Consider the following 19,071-nt stretch of genomic DNA (forward strand, 5'->3'; position numbering starts at 1 on the left):
TCTGTTAGTTCTCATGAATATATACATTATACGTAGATGTCATGTGAGCCCACCCCCCACCCCAACAAAATTTCTGGCTATGAAGCTGGCCAGCATGCGCCTTTATTATATTTTTTTCGTACAGACCTCGTCACGGCTTTTTTTTTTTTTTTTAAGGATAAGCACAAGCATGTTTAGGTTTGTAATGAATAGAATGGAATTCGACAAAGACATAGTTAGACCATAATGAAGCACAGATGAGACAAGTGACAGCCGATCGTCTGTGCCATGTGGTGAGAGCAGTGTACTTTGAAAGGCACAAGTGGCTCACCTGATGGCTGCCTGTCTTCCTTGACTGGTGCCTGTGAACTGCAAGCCCTGCACACACATTCACTTGGGAGTTACTCAACATTTTTCTGTTGCAGGCTTCAAACACAACCACTCTTCCATGACACCCCCCATGACCACAATGCTCTTGAATACACTGCAAGCACAAGTTCAACAAAATATGCTAGCTGCACCTAACATCTACATTTCCTAGTGCACCCAAATACTCAGAACAAAACCAAGTGGCAGATGTTTAAAGAGACATATCGCATTATGTTTCTGGCTGATGCACTCATCTGAAGCTATTCGTCAAGTGCTGCTACTATACAAACTTGCACATAGCCAGATACACTGACATTTCTGAGCTGAAAAATCTCCCATGCCTTCATGTGGCTTTGAATAATGTAGGAAAGTATTGTATTCATTTGAAGGTGGGCCAGCCTTACACTGATCCTTGAATATAATAAAAACTTCCCTCAGACGGGAACCAAACAAGAAAATGGCATTTGAATGAAAAGAGCACTCAAGGCTATCGACATGTTGCACTTTTGGACAATAGAATGAGCGCATCTTCTGTTGTCATTCTCTACCTGACTGAGTGAAGTAGACTTCTTTCAAGTGATGTTCTCGACACTTCTATGGATCGCAATGCTCACTCTTACTCTTTGTGCCCCGACAACCTTTCTGTGTTGGGCAGTACACGGCAGTTGCAATCAAACTGCATCCTCAAACTTTAGTAAACCTCGAATATCACAGTTTGTTCTTAAAAATCTGCCTTACTCAAATAAATAATATATTCAAATCATTATCAGCCGCATCACGTGTCAGCACCACTGGTTGTAGCTCCTAGACAGCTCACTATCAGCCTACTATGATGGCAGCCTCAATTATTTTTTTTCTATCATGTCAGCTATGCAGATGTTCGCATCAGTACTAACATCAGCGTGATTGCTTATCGCTACAGAAGCAAATGTTTTTCCTAGCATGCCCAGCAGAGTCACTTTCACTATGCAAACATGTACAAGCCTCCCATAGAGGAATCTGCAGTACACATAATAATATTACACTGCACTGTTTCAATTACCATGTTCCAGGGCGACGGTGACAAAGTAATAGTGCTGTACCACAATCCATTGCGCGGAGCAGCGCAACACGACAGGGATCGAGAGAGAAGACACAAATACAGCACTAACGTTCCACTAAAAGCTTTATTTTGTGATCACAAGTGCTATTCATACAAAGGCAGCACACTGATAACAAAGCCCAGTAACAGCAAACAAAGATAATGTACAGATGCCATCACTGCAAACAGAACCTGTCTTGTCACTTCAAAGCGAGGAATCTAGAAACCTCTTTTCTATATCCGACAAGGCCCAAGACGGCACGCTCACACATTTTTCTTTTTTTTCTTCAATTTCACATGCTTCTATAATTTTGTGGGCCATTTTGACATGAGCCTTGTTTATGATGCACGTATTCTCAAAAAGACGGAAACAGCCACACCTCTGGCAACGGATCCTAAGAGGGCCAGACACAGCTTTCTTGACGTTGCACTAATGTTAATTAAATTTCTGGTTCATGCACCAGCCGGTTTGCCCTACGTATGCATGCTCAAATGACAAAGTCAAGGAACCTCGCTACAATTGACAAATTTTTTACGGTGCTTTATGACACGTACGGGCTTGTCTTTCCCACCCGATTTAACCTTTTTGCACAGTCCTTGCAACCACTGTGCAGCAGAAAAAACTACCTCTGCACTTGATCTTTTTGCTTTTCTTTTCAAATTGCGTGAAAATGTGTGCGCGTAAGAAACCATGGCAACCTCGTCAGCTTTAGTCATATCGGTTCTGTTCGTCGCTGCTCGCCCTACATTTTCTATTCGTTTTTTCCGCGATGGCAGTCAACGGGCTTACAGGGTAGCCAGAGTCACATAGACGTTTAGCTTGGGCCCACAAGCTGGTCTCAAGCTGTGCTCGCAGGACTTCTTCAATTAATTTTCTAAACATAAACCTATTACAGTGTGCTTTACCAATTTCAACAGCAAAGCTGTTAAAGCTCGAGGTGAAATAATCATCATCATGAACGGGTGCCTCGCGTTGCGTAGCAACTAGCTGCGCTGCAGCTGGGCAACAACTGGCATAGCCACACATGCACAGAGCCAAGCCACGCCGACCAACAGAGACACTGCGTGCAACCAAGTTCCGCCAAGCTGCAGCTGGTCTGACGCAGGTTGCACATGTGCAGTGCCAGATTTCGCCGCGCTTAGTGTTGCCTGGCAACTGGTAACACCACAGCTGCCCTCGCATAACCGCGGATGTGCAGCAGAGCTAAGAGAGGCGGGAGGGAGACAAAGACGGTGGGCGCAGGGACAACAATATGAACACATTCAGAGTGACAAGCTTCGCACGTATTATGGATCCGCTCGTCGCCACCTCTTGGCTGCCACTTCTTCGGCCAAGCACGCTGGATCCAATCGCTGCTGGCATTGCGATTCCCATGCTGCAACACAATGAGCTGGGGATCGACCAGCTATGCAGTGCCAAGCTTTGCGCAACTTAGTGCAAACTTCCCGAATTTTTGAGTGTGCAGAAGGAAACAGAAGCATAGCATTATTGCCTCTAGGTTCATAACTCCAGCACACACGTCTTGACGAAAATTGCAACCCCTAAGTCCAAAAATCTTATGAATCAATCAATCAATCAAATCAAATTTTATTCATTCATAACACAACGTACAAGATAAGGATATACAGAAGGAGGTCCCGTAGTGTAAACTCAAATGGGACCTCCTATGCAATATTAACATAAATATTTGATTGGCAACGACAGTAACTATTATATCTTCGTCTAAACAGGGGCGAGACCGGCAGGCAGCACACGGTGGCTAAGTGCAACACATGTTTATTCGGTCACACAACCAACTGTCTAACAACCAGGAAGGAAAAGGGGCGGTTGCTTATATACATGCTCGAGCCACTATCACACCGAGCATTGACGTCACGAAGCCCAACAGTCCGAGTCAAGGTCACCGCTGATAGCGAAGCGCGTCTGCGTCAGCACCACGATGCACAAACCCGATAACACAACACTCCTCTCCCCTCACGAGGTTTCGTCTCACGGCACGTAACGGTCTGGCGGTCGCCTCAACCGGGTAGAACGTCGAAGCTGCGGTGTTGATTGTCCCGAGGGGTCGCCGTTATGGGGACCACTGTCGAGCGTCGGACCGCTGTCGTGTAGAAGGCCCGGAGACGGTTCGGTAGAAGGCCCTGCCGATTCAGCTGCTGGTGACGTCAAGTTCGATGCTGGTTGGTCCTGATCGTTGAGCCGAATAGGCGTGCTGGTCGAGGTGGGCTCTCTAGTGTCCCTGAAGAGCGGACCCTTGTTTTCCACTCTCGGCCCGTCCAGTACTGTTCCCGCCGCCTTAAGCCAGCTCCGGTTCTCCTGAAATGTACGCAGTCGCAGGTTATCAGCGTGAACGTATCGGTCCTCGTCTCCGACGCGAACAATGTACGTGCATGCGCTGCACCGCTGAGCAATTGTACCCAACAGCCATTTGTCGTCGTCCGAGCGGAGTCCTTTTACCAAAACCTGGTCGCCTTCCCAGAAGTCTCTCCATGGTCCTCGTTTCTGGTCTGCGTGGAGCTTCGCCTGCTCCCCCTTTTCGCGCATACGTTGTTCCATGTCCGGGTGCAGCAGACTCAGCCTGGTTCTTGGCTGCCATGACAAGAAGATCTGGGCCGGGGTCTCACCAGTGGTGCTGCACGGGGTGTTGCGATAACTGAAGAGAAATTGGTCTATGCGATGTTGCATGGACTTCTTGTCTCCTTTTCTTTCTTCGTATAGTATCTGTTTAAACAAGTCCTTCTTGACGGTCTGAACGCACCGTTCGGCGCTACCATTCGAAACTGGGTGATAGGGAGGAGATTTGGAATGACGAATTCCATTCCTGCTCAGGAATGTTGCGAAGTGCTGCGATGTGAATTGTGGCCCGTTGTCGGTCACGATCTCCTCTGGTAGTCCGTAGGCCGCGAAAACACCTCGCAACTTCTCTACTGTCTTTTCACTTGTTGTTGTTGTCATGACAAACACCTCAACCCACTTCGAATGAGCGTCCATTAGGACCAAAAAGAAATGCTGGTCCCTTTGCGCAAAATCTAGATGAACTCGCTGCCATCTATGCGTTGGCCAGCCCCATGACATTAGTGGCACTCTAGCTGCCGCATTCTGTGACAACTGACAAGTGATGCACTCTTTCACCGCTTGCTCTATGTCTAGCGTTAAGCGAGGCCACCAGACATGACTCCTTGCCAGCATTTTCATTCGAGTCATCCCTGGGTGACCTTCGTGCAGCATTTCTAGAACCTTCTGTCGCAACGAAGCTGGTATAACCACGCGATCGCCCCATGTTACGCACTCTTGGTCTACCGACAGTTCGTTACGGCGAACGAAGTATGGTGAAAGATCGTCGTCCGACACATGCGCAGGCCACCCGTTCTGCGTAAAAAACAACACTTTGGACAGCAATCGATCTTTACGCGTTTCCAATCTGATTTCCCTTGCCGACAATGGAGCCTCATCTAGCACCGAAAAGAAATAAACGCCCTCCGACTCCTCTGCTTTGTCTCGGAGCGGTAGCCGTGAAAGGGCATCGGCACTTTGGATTTCGCTTGCCTTTCGGTAGACCCATCGGTAGTCATACGCTGCAAGAATTAAGGCCCACCGCTGTATCCGTGCTGCTGCCATTGTAGGGATTGGCTTGCCATGCCCGAAAATTCCAACCAGGGGTTGGTGATCTGAATAAACGGAAAATTTTCGACCAAACAAAAATTTGTGGAACTTCTTTAGACCGAAAATAACTGCAAGAGCCTCTTTCCCCAGGTGGGCGTAGCCCTGCTCTGCCTGACTTAGTGTCCTCAATGCGAACGCTATCGGTCTTTCGACCCCCGCGATTTTATGAAATAAGATCGCTCCTAGTCCATATGCCGAGGCGTCGCATACCATACCCAGTTCCTGATCCGGATTGTAGTATGCTAGTACTCTGGGATGCATAAGCCAATCCTTAGATCTCTTAAAAGTATCCGCCACCCTGTCCGTCCATTGCCACTTAACATTTTCGCCCAACAACTCATACAATGGTTTCAGCTCTGCTGACATGTTCGGAACGAATTTGCCATAAAAATTGAGCATGCCCAAATATGCTCGAAGCTCCTGTTTGTTCTTGGGTGTCGGCGCGTCTTTGATAGCGCGCACCTTATCATCGGATGGCCGAATGCCATTTGCGTCCAGCACGTGACCCAGATACGCCACCGATGTTTCGAAAAACTTGCACTTCTCTTTGCGCAATTTAATGCCTCGTTTCTTGAACCTTGTCAGCACGCTTTCCACCTTTTCCCAACACTCCTCAAAACTTTCCCCGGCAATCAACACATCATCCAGGTAGCAGGCGACTTTATCTAGGCCTCCTAGAACATCGTCCATGACTGCCTGGAATATCGAGGGTGCACAGGTTATCCCATACGGTAGGCGCGTAAACTTAAACAGCCCCATGTGCGTATTTATCGTGAGCAAAGACTGCGAGTCAGGGTGCAACTGCAGCTGCTGATACGCGGTTGAAAGGTCAAGCACAGTGAAATATTTGCACCCATGCAAGGCTACAAACAAATCTTCCATGACTGGCAGTGGATAACGATCGGTGCGCAAACAGGGATTCACCGTCATTCTGTAGTCTCCGCAAATCCTGACCGTGTTGTCTCCTTTTGGAACCACCACCAGCGGCGTGGCCCAGTCGCTTTTTAGGACGGGAACAATCACCCCTGCGTTCTGCCAGGCCCTCAATTGTTGGGAAACGGGATCTCGGAGTGCGAAGGGCACCGGTCAAGGTTTACAAAAGACCGGTGTTGTGCGCTCCTTCAGCAACAAGCTTACTTGACAATCCGTTATCTGTCCGAGCTCTGGTTCAAACACTTCCGAGAACCTTTCAAGCAAGCTCGCTACTCGATCGATCCCCACCCCATCCACACTCAACCAATCCAATTTAAGAGATTCCAACCAGTCTCACCCTAGCAACGCAGTCTCACTCTTTTGCAACGTACGGACAACGATCAGAGGCAGCGTCGCTGTCTGGTTGTTGTGCTCTACCGGCATCATCAGCTTGCCCAGAACCGTTAACGGCGTTCCCCCATAGGCTTTTAGCTTTATGCTACACGGCAACAATGGTCGCCCGGCCCAGTGTCGCTGATAGAGAGTCTCGGGGACGATAGAAACAGACGCGCCCGTATCTATCTGCATCGGCACATTACGACCCCCGACCCGTACGTTTACAGTATAGTTTCGGACACTCTCGTTACACGAAAATACATTCTGTAGCAAAATATTGTCCTCACCACTACTGTCCTCCGCATAGTGTGCTGTGCTGGCGGACGATCGGCATGCTCTTGCCAAGTGGCCCACTCGTTTGCAGGCGCGGCAGCGGTATTTCTTGAACGGGCACCTTTCGTCGGTGTGGGAGGTGGCTCCGCAGCGGTAGCAAGCCCAACCGGTTGTTTCTTTCGCTGGTCTGGGTTCCATGTAGTCTCCATGCGGCTGTCCCGACCTTGAACTCAGAGCTTGTCGTTGTACGGCGTGGACACCCAGTTCTTGCCCCTCCGGCTGGAATTTCTTCGTCTCGGAACGGGCTAGTTCAACACTTCGGGCTAGTTCGCACGCCTCTGCAAACGTCAGTGTGGCCCTCTTCAGAAGCTCTGCTTGCGTTGTCTCGTCTTTCAGCCCGGCAACGAAACGGTCCCGCAAAGCTTCATCCAAAAATGCCCCGAAATTGCAGGAGGCAGCCAGACTCTTCAATTCCAACGCAAAGCCCGCCACCGGTTCTGCGTCCTGCTGAATCCGGCGGTTGAATCGGAAACGTTCCGCTATGACCATGGGTTCCGGAGCATAATGCTTCTTGAGGGCTTGAATTAGTTGCGCATATTCTTTCTCCTCGGGCTTCGCGGGAGCTAGTACATTTTTAAGCGTGCGATAGGTTTTCTTCCCAATAGCGGTAACCAACACCGAAACCTTGAGGTCGTCGCTCACCTGGGTCGCCCGAAGGAAGTGCTCGAACCGCTCGATGTACGATTCGAAATCCTCGTCTCCGTCCTCGAGGAAGGGTTCGAACTTGCCAGCCGCTGCCATGTTGAAGTCTTCCGCTCCCAAAAGTGCCTGGCGTCTGTCGGCAGTGCGGATTCACCAGGATCCCATCTTTGTCGCCACTATTATATCTTCGTCTAAACAGGGGCGAGACCGGCAGGCAGCACACGGTGGCTAAGTGCAACACATGTTTATTCGGTCACACAACCAACTGTCTAACAACCAGGAAGGAAAAGGGGCGGTTGCTTATATACATGCTCGAGCCACTATCACACCGAGCATTGACGTCACGAAGCCCAACAGTCCGAGTCCAGGTCACCGCTGATAGCGAAGTGCGTCTGCGTCAGCACCACGGTGCACAAACCCGATAACACAACAGTAACTAAAGTGGTCCTTAAAAGAGTACTGACACGAATTTTAAATATTTCTGGGTTGTTGCTCTAAATAAAAACACAGCTGCCGAGAACCCTAAAAAGAGTGTCATAGTGCTTGGGAATGCACTGAATATATTTTTACACTGCTACCTTAAAGCAGCAATTTCGGTATTGGTATCGAGGGGGCAGCTTCGCAATGACGTGCCAAGAAGGGTCTGACGTCACGGGAAGACTGCAACTCGCCACATACTAGCAACAGCGGTCAGTTTGCTGTCAGTCGCAAGTGGTTCAAGTAAACGACAACGAGGCTGCATGCAGGATGCAGATTTTGCAAACCCAGTCAACTGTGTTGAGTAGTCATGATAATGTCCATTGCAGTTGGGCTGACCTGCTAGTGCTCAGTGACGAAAACCTTAAAATCTATGTAAAATATTTTATACGTGTTGTCTGGCTCCGGTGTGTAGAGAGCATTGATAGTGCACACCATGGAAACGAACACTGTGCCTTTTGGGGGGCCCCAACATCGTATCAGTACTCCTTTAGGCACTTCATGCGTCAGCATCATTGGTGATAACTCAGTCATAAATGAGCAGCATTTCTGAAACCACCGGGTCAAAATTGTTCGGTTCAAAACAATTAAATAGTCATGAACGAATTTTTCTTTGTTTCACAATGTTTCCATTCCACGTCCTATAAGAGTTTGTCAGGGATGTCAAGAGAAGTCGAAAAAGAAGAGGAAGGCCAGAGAAGAAATGGACAGAATACGAATAAAGAAAAATGGAAAAGGAAAAAGAAGCGAGAGGTGCGCGTCAGAGACGCCATCTTGGAGGGCTGGCACGCGCAGAAGAGAACGGCGGTCAAGGCGACGGAGAAGGTAGCGGATGGTCCGCGCAGTCTGGGTCTTGCCCCAGTCCTGTGGAGCGTGGAGGCCCGCCGGAGTACTAGCTTCGGCGAGCTGCGGTCTTCACGATCCGGTCGTCCAGCTGGCCTGCTGTGCAGTGAGCTACCAGGACAGGTCAGCGCTTAAGCCGCAGACCTTGAACGAGCCGGGGCTTGCGACCACCCGTCTGCCACGCCAACGGTGCACGGGCCGGATGAGCTGAGACGTGCCAGGAGCGCCTGCCGGTACTAATCTCCGTCTGCCACCAAAAGGGAACGACGCACGAGGACCTCGCATCGGTTGTGGAGCGCGCCCTTCTACACCAGCGGAGACGCCGGTACCAACGGACGCAGTGAGCGACGGTCTGGCGCCAGCGCGAACTGTCTTCATCATAAGAGGCCGACGTTTTATATTCTATAGACTTTAGCTAAGCAGCCGTGATTAGGGACGCTCATAGAACTTGGCCGTGGTAGGACACGTTAATTATTGTGTTTGGGGGACATAGTTATTTCTAGTTATTTATATTCTTCTGTGCGTGTCTGTGTAATTGTCTCATGGATTAGAATAAAGGCTGTGTTTATGTCACACCTTGTCGCCTTCGTGTGTCCATTACACGTGCTCAATCAAAACGTGCCGGGCGTCTTGCACATCGTGACAGAGTTCAATTCATATAAAACAAAAGCAGCTCCAAAAACTGCTCACGTGACATCCTGGCAGGATTTTTAAACATGACCGTTCCCATTCGTTCAATGCCTTCGGCCACACAAGTCACCAAATAGGTCTGAGGAAGATCCTTCACATCAATCGAAAATACCGAAAGTTTTTCATTTTTTCCTGTCTTTGAAGGATTTCAACAATTTGTGCACCAAAAATGGATCATTAACAGGCCCCGTCGATCCCTGTCGCATGGTGCTGCTTCGTGTAACGAATCCCAACCAACCAGCCTTGTCCTTGCTGTACTTCAAGCAAATGACTGAAAGACTCAAACAGCGTGAAACATGTGAGACGGCTACGAAGATTGATAAAACAGTTTGCAGAATTTGTAGCCATACTGTATGTTTCATATTATTTTTACCTTTAAATATGCCTTAGCTAGCACACACTACATCTCTAGAAAATGGCAAAGCATCGCATTCTAGCCAAGTTCAATTCTGCCATGACAAAACACCCTCCACAGACAGTGGCTAGTAAGTTAATTAACAAAAACCGAGTGATTACTGACTGATCACAGAACAAATCCTGGAATGAACTACATAGTACTGTGAGTATTACTTATAAACAAAGCTCCTCAATTAGTGTCAAAAGCAAGCAGTTGCATTTGTGAGGCTGAACTCCCAAATTACTTTAGGTTACAATGCTGCACATGTGCATACATTTGGTCAGTAATCTAGCATCACTTCCTCAACGTATATTCATCTATTGCTTGTACATACATCCATAGGGTAGTCTGCATTCCTACTAAGAAGGAGTAATAAATGTACATGTCAATGCACAGCACATCGGGGGAACCTCTTCTCAAGGCCTTGTCAGGCAGGTCTGCCTCTCGATACCTATTTATTGCTCATAATTTCAGCAAACTTGTCATGCAACACCTTTACACTACACTACATAGAGCCAAATATAGGCAAAAGATCATTAGCATATATGAAGAAGTTAATTATTTTGACAAGAGTAACAATGTAGGATTGTTTGTACACCATTTTGATTAGGTTTTTTTAGCATGAATAAAAAGCAGACAAGACGAGTGTGTGTCCTTTATGTGTCGTCTCTAGTCCGGCTTTCACTCACAAAAAAAAAAGAAAAAAAAGAAAGCCAGCCCAGTTAATCAATAACAAAAAATTTCTGCATGAATGGCCCTAGTCCTCGACTTAGGTGTCTAGTAGTGGAAATTGCACGTCCTGTACCCTGGAGCATTTTTGGGTGTTGCGTGCTGCCGAAGCCGATCTCAGAGGCCGCAGAGAAAGAAGCGTGTGGTTGAGATGTGCTCCGCGAGGTGCCCCAATGATCCGAGCTGCTCAAATCTTTCAATGAACTCAGTGAATTATTTTATTCATTGGCCCTACATTCCAATATCACATGTATCAAATATAACTCTTAACTTGAACTAGAGCCATGGCTTTCTATTTCTTAGAAGACTTTTTATGAGTATTTGGAGAGCTGGAAGTAAGCGCTCGGCTGGAAGGCAGAGAAACAAGAGTGCCACTCGGTGCCACCAATAATAACGCTCAAACCGTGTTATACATGGCCCCACTTTAAGTACAGCTTCACTGGTTGCCAACTCTGTTCTCTGTACAATTATTATTTTTGTTTATTTATCGAAAAATACCTTGCAAAGCTATTACAATGAAAGCCCAAGCAAATTCGTCATGAAGAGAGTTACAATGGAAGTGAACGAGCAAATCAACAGAATAAGATTCGAAAAATAGGCACTGGAGATGCAGCATTAACTACACAGCAGAACAGCGAACTGTACCTGAGTATCACCATCGCAACAAATATATGTGACAAAGAGCACATTTATTTAATTATTATTTCAATAAAGCAAGCTCATGTATGCCTGTCTTTGCAGGGTTTGGTGCACCAACTTGGTCAGTGTGTTGCCAGTAAAGCGCTATCAAGAACTGCACCACCACCTACAGGATGGGCCCACACTTGCAGGGTCTGTCAACATATGCAACTAGACATGACGTGATGACAGAAAGGCAAGACTTTCACTCTGTCTACCCATTGAATGATTTCATCACAAGTTGCTGGACACACATCTTGTGCCATAACGATTCCTGAATTCCCCTGAATTTCAGCCACATTTTTCTTTTAATGTTCGCAATATTGCTTGCCTTTGTTGCCAAGAACATTTGAAGCCCCACAATGTCCAATGACATCTTGTAGAGAAGCTGGGTGTGATAAGAACAAATACCATTATCATTCCCGGGTTTGATGAAATTTACTCTAGGTACAGGTTTTAGCCACAAAACCATGATTTAGAAGGTAGTTTTGTTCACCTAAAAAAAATCTTGGAATTTTGGTAGCAAAAAACACTTTTCCACCAAGTGGGCAATTTCTGAACTTTGAGTGTACCAGGTGAAAAAACGATGCACTCCTTGGCGATAATAAATATTCCAATCACAGAAAAAATGAAATGCAATCTTTTGAGAAACTTACTTCCCTTCGCTTTCAAAGAACTTTTGGAGAGAAAATCACAAACATGGTAACATGGTACAAAATTCCTGTATTTCAGGAACTGATCGCTGCAGACAACTTAAACTGAGGGTAATAAAGGTCGACTCGGAACAGTAGCGCAAAAAATCACACAGACGACAGAGCAAGACAGGACACAGCGCTACTAACAACTCAGTGTTTATTGCAGGTGACTGCATATACAGTCGAACCCACTTATTACGATCCCACATATAACGATCTATCGGTTATAACGACCATATTTGGGTGCACTTACAATTTTCCTATGCTAACCATTGAAGCTGCGTCCACATATAGCGAATATTTTTCAAAAGCCTCCTACTTTTACAACGAACACTTCAGACACGGTCGCGGTAAAAATATGGCGCATACGAAGCGAAAAAAAGTTAAAACATTCCTTCTAAAGCATGAGAGGGGCGCGCGCTTGCGCATGCCCCGCTCCAGTTTACTCGCGACTAAGATATCCCAGATCGGCGAGCACCGCACGCAGATTTCGGACGCTGCGAGCGAGGTCGCTCACTTTCCAGGCGTTTCTTCAGTGGCAGAATGGCTGTGAGGAAAAAAAAAACAGTAGGCAACATGAAGCCTTGCGGTCAGCTTTCGCACGGTAACCTTTCCTGACGTCGTTCTCTGCAGCTACGACCGCCTGCGATGAACCAAACAATGCCTTGGAACGCAAGAAGGCATCAATGCAAGAAGTGATAACCGCGATAACTTTACATCGCAAAAAGGTTCACTGCGTCCCTAAACTCGTCGACGCCACAATGTGCCGCAAAAGGTCGTCCGTCTTTTCGGTAACGGCAGAGACCAGTGATTATATTCCGCGCGATTGCGGCCTTCGCGGATAAGCATCAGAAAAGAGCGAAGGCGAGGTGGCGGCCGTCGATGAACGTGTCATTATGACTTATAGCCGACAACCTTATATCCTGTGTTGGCGGTAACGCGTTACAAGTAACGGCGTTACCGGTAACGCGTTAGTTTTTTCAGTAACTTAGTAACGTACTCGTTACTATTTCGGAACTGTAACGAGTAACGTACTTTCGTTACCATTTTTCGGTAACGTGAGGCGTCACGTTACTCGTTACTTTTCATTCCAATTATCCTCGCAGTCTTACACAAAATTAGTTCGTCTTGTAGGAGCGCCTTTCTCAGAGCTCGCCCCGACGTTATTTTGTCTCTCTCTCTCTCTCTTTATCTGTACTGGTACTTTGTTTCAGTTATCTTCTGGCTGCGGCAGACTGCTGTCGGCCCGCCAAGCGTTGACAAAGCGACCCCGCACGGGGTTCTTTATTGCGCAGGGGAAATTTCAATGGGGAGCAAATTGCACAAATTTATTAAACGGATCTGCTATAGTTTTGACTACCTTGCTATCCAGTTTCAGTATTCGTTGATTGGCTATTGAGTTTCAAGTTGTCGTTGATTATCGATGAAGTGAAGCGAAATGCAGTCCTCGTAACCGTCAAAAGTGAGCTCTCGAGATTTCCTTGGCTTATGAACATCAAGGCTAGGTGTGAGCTCCAACACAACAGAGCATCACTTCTTCGGAAATGCCTTCTTGACATCATCACCATCCGCTCTTCCTGACAGTGATTACACAAGTAGCATATAGCGCATCCGTCGAGCTCCAATTTAGCATAGGTGTGGACGTATTCGCTAAAAAGCGAGTCAAGCTGCACGATGACAGCTCTAAAATGCAGCTGTTGCTTACATTCAGCACTTAGCAGTTACATTAGGAAGCTGTCTCTGCAATACTCTAGCACTGTTCATAAATTCAGCATTCAAAATTAGTTTTTGCTTCTTGCTACCTGCAACTGCGACTAAGTTTCTGGTAATTGAATTCCTGTGAGCGAGGCTAACGCTGAACACGTTCATGCATACATAGACGCCATATTTGCGCTAATTATACCAGATAAATTGAGAAAAAAAATGTATATGCGCGGAAATACTTTTCCCGATTTATGCCATTTAAGCACTTATTTACTGCTAAAAAAATTGCGCATTTATTTTGTAAGTAAAAGCATGCCGTCATAATTACTGCAAATTTGTTCAGTGACTTTTTCTTTGCGGATAACGTTGACGATGAAATCGATCACTTTTATTTTATTGTCCCACTGCGAAAAAATGGCTTCCCCATGTGCCACAGAGTCAGAAGCCGTCACATGTAACTATACAGGCAACTTTAGGCAGCACTGCCAAGGTACAGCGCATTTGTGCAAATTATTCTCGTTAAAATTAAATCAGTACTTCGAGTAAAAATGTTGTCATGGCTAGAAATTTTATGTAAAATATAAATATGAGCTTTATAAAGTTGCTATTGTATGTTCCCGCTGCGAAGGTGCGCTGATTAAGATTTCTGATCATGGATTAACGGCAGAAGTAACGTCCGTTGTTGTTTTTTTCGGTAACGGTAACGGTAACGCGTGAACTTTTTTTTATGGGTAACATAGGGCGGTAACGCGTTGCTTTTACTTTAGCGTAACGAGTATCGTATTTAGTTACTTTTTTTCGGTAACGCATACCACACTGGTAAATTTAACGTTGCGCAACGCACAGGAGGACTAGAAAGAAATTAAAAATTGGTCGGTTCACTGTTGAAATCTGGAACAACTTGGATGGTTCGCTTCGCACATTGACTCATGATGAGTTCGTTGAGAAACTATGAATACACATCTAGTTTTAATCTGTTTGCATTGTCTTAGCAGTTCTATTTTTCTGTATTCCCATCAATGTTTGTACTTGCACCTGATGAAAGATTTTGTTGTACAGCTATGTAAGCATATCGTATCTTTATCTGTTTGTATAATCTTAGCGTTTCTTTAATTTGCTGTTTGTACTAATATATGTGCCCACTCCTGCTATGTCTCGAAATCGAGAAAGCAGTATTTATAAATAAATAAATAAATAAACACTTAAACAGACAAGCGCAAACTATCAACTGAAGTTTATTTCAGGAAACACTGATACTTATACATGTAAAAACCACACGTCACATCATCACATGCTCAGGCTCTATCGCGACATGAAGGTAATCTCTTTTTCTTGGAGTGCTACTGACGCACAGCTGATGCAATTGTCTCCGGCACGCGCAATGTGAAACGCCTCGAGGATCTCCCTCTCTAATCTATCACTGGATTGTGCTAAGAATTTTGTCTGATTCAAAATTGGTCGGCAGTTGCAGCGTTTACAGTGCTCCGACATATGCCCTACCGCGTTGTTATTTACAGTCCAGTTGTGCTCACGTGCCCTCTCATTGTAGCAGCGTCCCGTTTGACTTATATATACTTTGTTGCATGTCAGCGGCACTTCATAGACTACATCTTTCTTGCATTGGGTGTACTGTATCGCCTGTTTCTTAGTGCAGGGATCCGGTCTCACTTTGTTTATCATTGGACAAATCTTGGACAATTTACATGAGGTTCTGAAAACAAGATTCACATTGTGCCTTTGCGCAACACTCTTCAAATTGTGCGAAATCCTATGCCAATATGGAATTACATGCACCCTCTTTTTTTCCGCTATTTTTTCTGTGATAACCGCCTGCCTTTCCTTTTTGAACTTTTGAAGAAGCTTCTCGCAAACGCTGGAAATTAAAAATGAAGGAAAACCCGCTTGGGTCAGCCTGGTTACCTGATTCTTGAAACTTAATTCTACTCAGAATAACAGAGAGCTGAGCTAGTTGGTAAGTTTCATTCTAAAGAGACAGGGCGTGCAAACACGGACACAAGAAAGAAGTCAGGACACCACAAACGCCGACTAACAACTGAAGAGACGCACAACCACTATTCTCGATATGCCATGCTTCAATCATCAGGCGCGTTTCTTCATTTCTATGGCGGTACAACACTGCGCATTCATCGAATTTTGGCGTGCACTTACAATCTCGACAATGTAAAGATAGATTAGAAGGTGAGCCTCTAAGAACGAGATCCCATTTCGAGCAATCGTTTCAGAGCAAGGCACCTGGCAAGTCGCTGTATCTAGTTATTTGCAGAACTGCTTAACCTCTTTGAGTTTTTCAGACCCTTTTCGTATGCGTAATTCTCAGGCGCTATACTCGCGGACAACTTTTCTTGGCAATGAAGGGAAGGCTAGAGAGCCAAACTACGCGTGTGCTACCGCTGAAGATTATAGTCCCACAATTGCGTCCGTGTTTTCTGCGTGACAATAAAAAACAACAACATTGCTTTATTTTCTACGGGGCGCTGTTTGAAGAGAGGGTCAGTGCGCACCAAGGAGATATTTATATTTGTTTTGCTTTATGCAGCGTCATTCCGCGTTTTTGCACCTGTGAAAACGTCGCACCTTTTATGTGCACCTCACAGTCAAAATGGCGTCTTCGTCTTCAGGTGAGCGCTTGTCACCCTCCAGCTTTCCCGACGACTCGCCGAGGAAGCTTGTGACGAATTTCACTAAAAATGGCTGTTTAAGCCTGTGACGGCCGCTCGAATAATCAAATGGCTGTCACAGGAGGTACGGAGGTTCACAAACCAAAACTTAATTCGAAACGCGCGCCGAACCGGACTACTTCGCGGAGCAGCACATGTGCAGTAGCTCCGCCCCCGTAGCCTTCCCTTCATTGCCAAGAAAAGTTGTCCGCGAGTATAGTTCAGTTCCTCTCAGAGGAGAACCCCGGCTGCTGTAAAGCATTTAGTATGGATATTGAAGACCTGTATTATTCTTTGCCGCATGAGGACTTGTTAAATTGTGTTAATGAATGTATTAACGAACAAGCGCACTAGATGGTTTTCACCGATAAATGTGGTGTTTCTACCGGGGCATTTCTAGAAATCCTTTCCATGTATTTAAAGTCGACGGTTGTAGGTTGGAAGAAAGGCGTTTATGTGCAGAAATCAGGGATATGTATTGGTTCTAAGGTTGCTCCGGTTCTTAGTGATTTATACCTCAGCAAGATTGACAATCTTTTGGAAGGCACCTTAGGTAATTCGGTTATTAAGGTTTTTCGTTATGTGGATGATTATTTGATCTTTTGTAGTGGTGAGGACTTTGAAAAGGTGGTAACTTCCGTGAGCGAAAAATTTGAATTAAATTGAGGGGGGCTGAGCTTTACTAAAGAGGTGCCTCAGAATAATGGAATACAATTTCTAGACATTTCCTTAACGTTCCAGAAGAACCACGTGTGCTGGCAGTATTCTCCTAGATCTTCGAAACCGCTGTTAAATTTTTCGTCGAAGCACTCGAAGGTTGTAAAAAACGGCATCGCCATGTCTTGGCTTAAATCAGCCCTCACCAAGTCGTGTGAGCACAAAATGAGTGATAGCTTTAACGCAGAGGTTACGCGTCTTTTAGATGTAGGGTATCCTCGTGATGCAGTGGCCACGGTCGCTGAACGTTTAAAGAAGTCTATTGTGTTAAGTCCGAGCATGGTTGCAGAAAACGATAGGAAGAAACGTGTCGTAGGTATACCGTACATCCATTGCGTATCTCACAGGCTAAAGAAAGTAGGAAGTAGATACGGCGTTAATGTTGTTTTCACGGCTGCCAATAAGCTAGGTATGATTTGTGCCGCTGTGCAGAGGAAGAATGAGCGAGTAAAAGAGAAGAAGCGGACCGATATTTGTTTCGTAAAACACACCAACAAATTCACTGATTGCCGTACGAGTGTGGTGTATAAGGTCCCTTTCAGCTGCGGCCGCTTCTACGTAGGACAAACGGGCCGATGCATTAACCAGAGATTATTGGAACATAAGAGATCGCTAACAGGAGGCTCACCTTCTAATCTATCTTTACATTGTCGAGATTGTAAGTGCACGCCAAAATTCGATGAATGCGCAGTGTTGTACCGCCATAGAAATGAAGAAACGCGCCTGATGATTGAAGCATGGCATATCGAGAATAGTGGTAGCGCATGCGTGAGCCAACCGTCGATTAACTTGCATAAAGATGAAATCAAATGCCTTAACAGTTATCTTCCACGTAGACCGCCACGCGTGCCGGATTGATAGGTTCGCCTGTTGCATGGGCATGCGCAGATAAGTTTTCGTGCCTTCTTTCTTTTCGACGAGGGTGGCGATGCGGGCTTGTTGGTTGGTCATACTTGAATGAGTTGAGCGCATACGAGCACACGGACACGGAAGCGCCAGTGTGTGTACGTCTCTTCCTTCTGTCCGTGTCCTCGTATGCGCTCAATAAGTCTTTCTTTTCAGCCATTGTGCCTCTCTTCAGTTGTTAGTCGGCGTTTGTGGTGTCCTGACTTCTTTCTTGTGTCCGTGTTTGCACGCCCTGTCTCTTTAGAATTAATTCTACTCTGTGTGCGCATGACATACTTAGTGCTTCCTTTAAGCACGTCATTGCGACACCCCTCTTCACTAATTTAAAATGGGCACTGTCATATGAAATCAACCGCTTCGTCGCCCGTGGCCTGTACTCCCAGCACACATGCGTGTTCATCAAAGTTAGCTTCAAATCTAGGAAGCGAATGCTATCATCACTAGGCCGCTCGCACGTGAATTTTAGCGCCTGCGATGTGCTTCTGAAGGTATTTACTATTGCTTCTACTGTACGCTCTAGCACTGGACCTGCCACTTCATTAACAACGACGAGGTAGTCATCCACATACCTGAGAACGGTAACCGGGTTAGACTGGACAAGAGAGCTGTTCACACGTTTGTCAAAGATACTGAGATACAGGTCAGACAGAATCAGAGCGAGCGAGGACCCTATACAGACACCCTTGCGCTGTACAAAAAGCTGACCTTCGAAATCAACCACTGTGGACTGAAGGTAAAATTCTAATAATTCTAGAAACTTATCACTACTCACTCCAGTGGCACAGGTGAACTTCAGCTCCCCGAAGTCCTCAATCTTATCCCTAATTGCACTGAGCACACCGTCATGGGGTAAAGAGTAGTAGAAGTCTTCCACATCCAGCGAAAAGGCATACACACCCCTCCACGTCCCCTCCTGTAAAGTCTGCACAACTTGCGCCGAGCTCCGCACAAGGAAAGGGTCATCAAGGGGGAGCATGCGTAAATGTCGCTGAAGGAAGCTGCCAACTTGCATCTGCCACGTCCTCTTCTCTGATACTATGGCTCTAAATGGACATTCAGGCTTGTTGGTTTTTCTGGAGAAGAAAAGTTCCAAAACACCCACCTCAGCCTTGCTCGTCGCCTTTCGAAGAGCGTCCAAGTTGAGGTCATCCAGCATCTTGACAGCAAGGGCTTTTTGCTTC

General features: G+C 46.2%; 2 protein-coding genes across 2 annotated transcripts in view; both read right to left on the reverse strand.

The window, feature by feature from the left end:
* LOC119390992 (proline dehydrogenase 1, mitochondrial) overlaps positions 1–19,071 on the reverse strand; it is a 424,578-nt gene that overhangs the window by 209,493 nt on the left and 196,014 nt on the right. The window contains exon 3 of the mRNA XM_037658697.2: positions 311–357. Coding sequence (XP_037514625.1) covers positions 311–357 — 47 coding nt within the window. The remainder of the gene's footprint in view (positions 1–310; positions 358–19,071) is intronic.
* Positions 3,191–5,200, reverse strand: LOC125758163 (uncharacterized protein K02A2.6-like). Its single transcript, XM_049415009.1, has one exon. The coding sequence runs from the start codon at positions 5,046–5,048 to the stop codon at positions 3,420–3,422; it is 1,629 nt and encodes a 542-aa protein (XP_049270966.1). The 5' UTR covers positions 5,049–5,200; the 3' UTR covers positions 3,191–3,419.

Source organism: Rhipicephalus sanguineus, chromosome 4 (assembly GCF_013339695.2).
Source record: "Rhipicephalus sanguineus isolate Rsan-2018 chromosome 4, BIME_Rsan_1.4, whole genome shotgun sequence".
NCBI classification, from domain to species: Eukaryota; Metazoa; Arthropoda; class Arachnida; order Ixodida; family Ixodidae; genus Rhipicephalus; species Rhipicephalus sanguineus.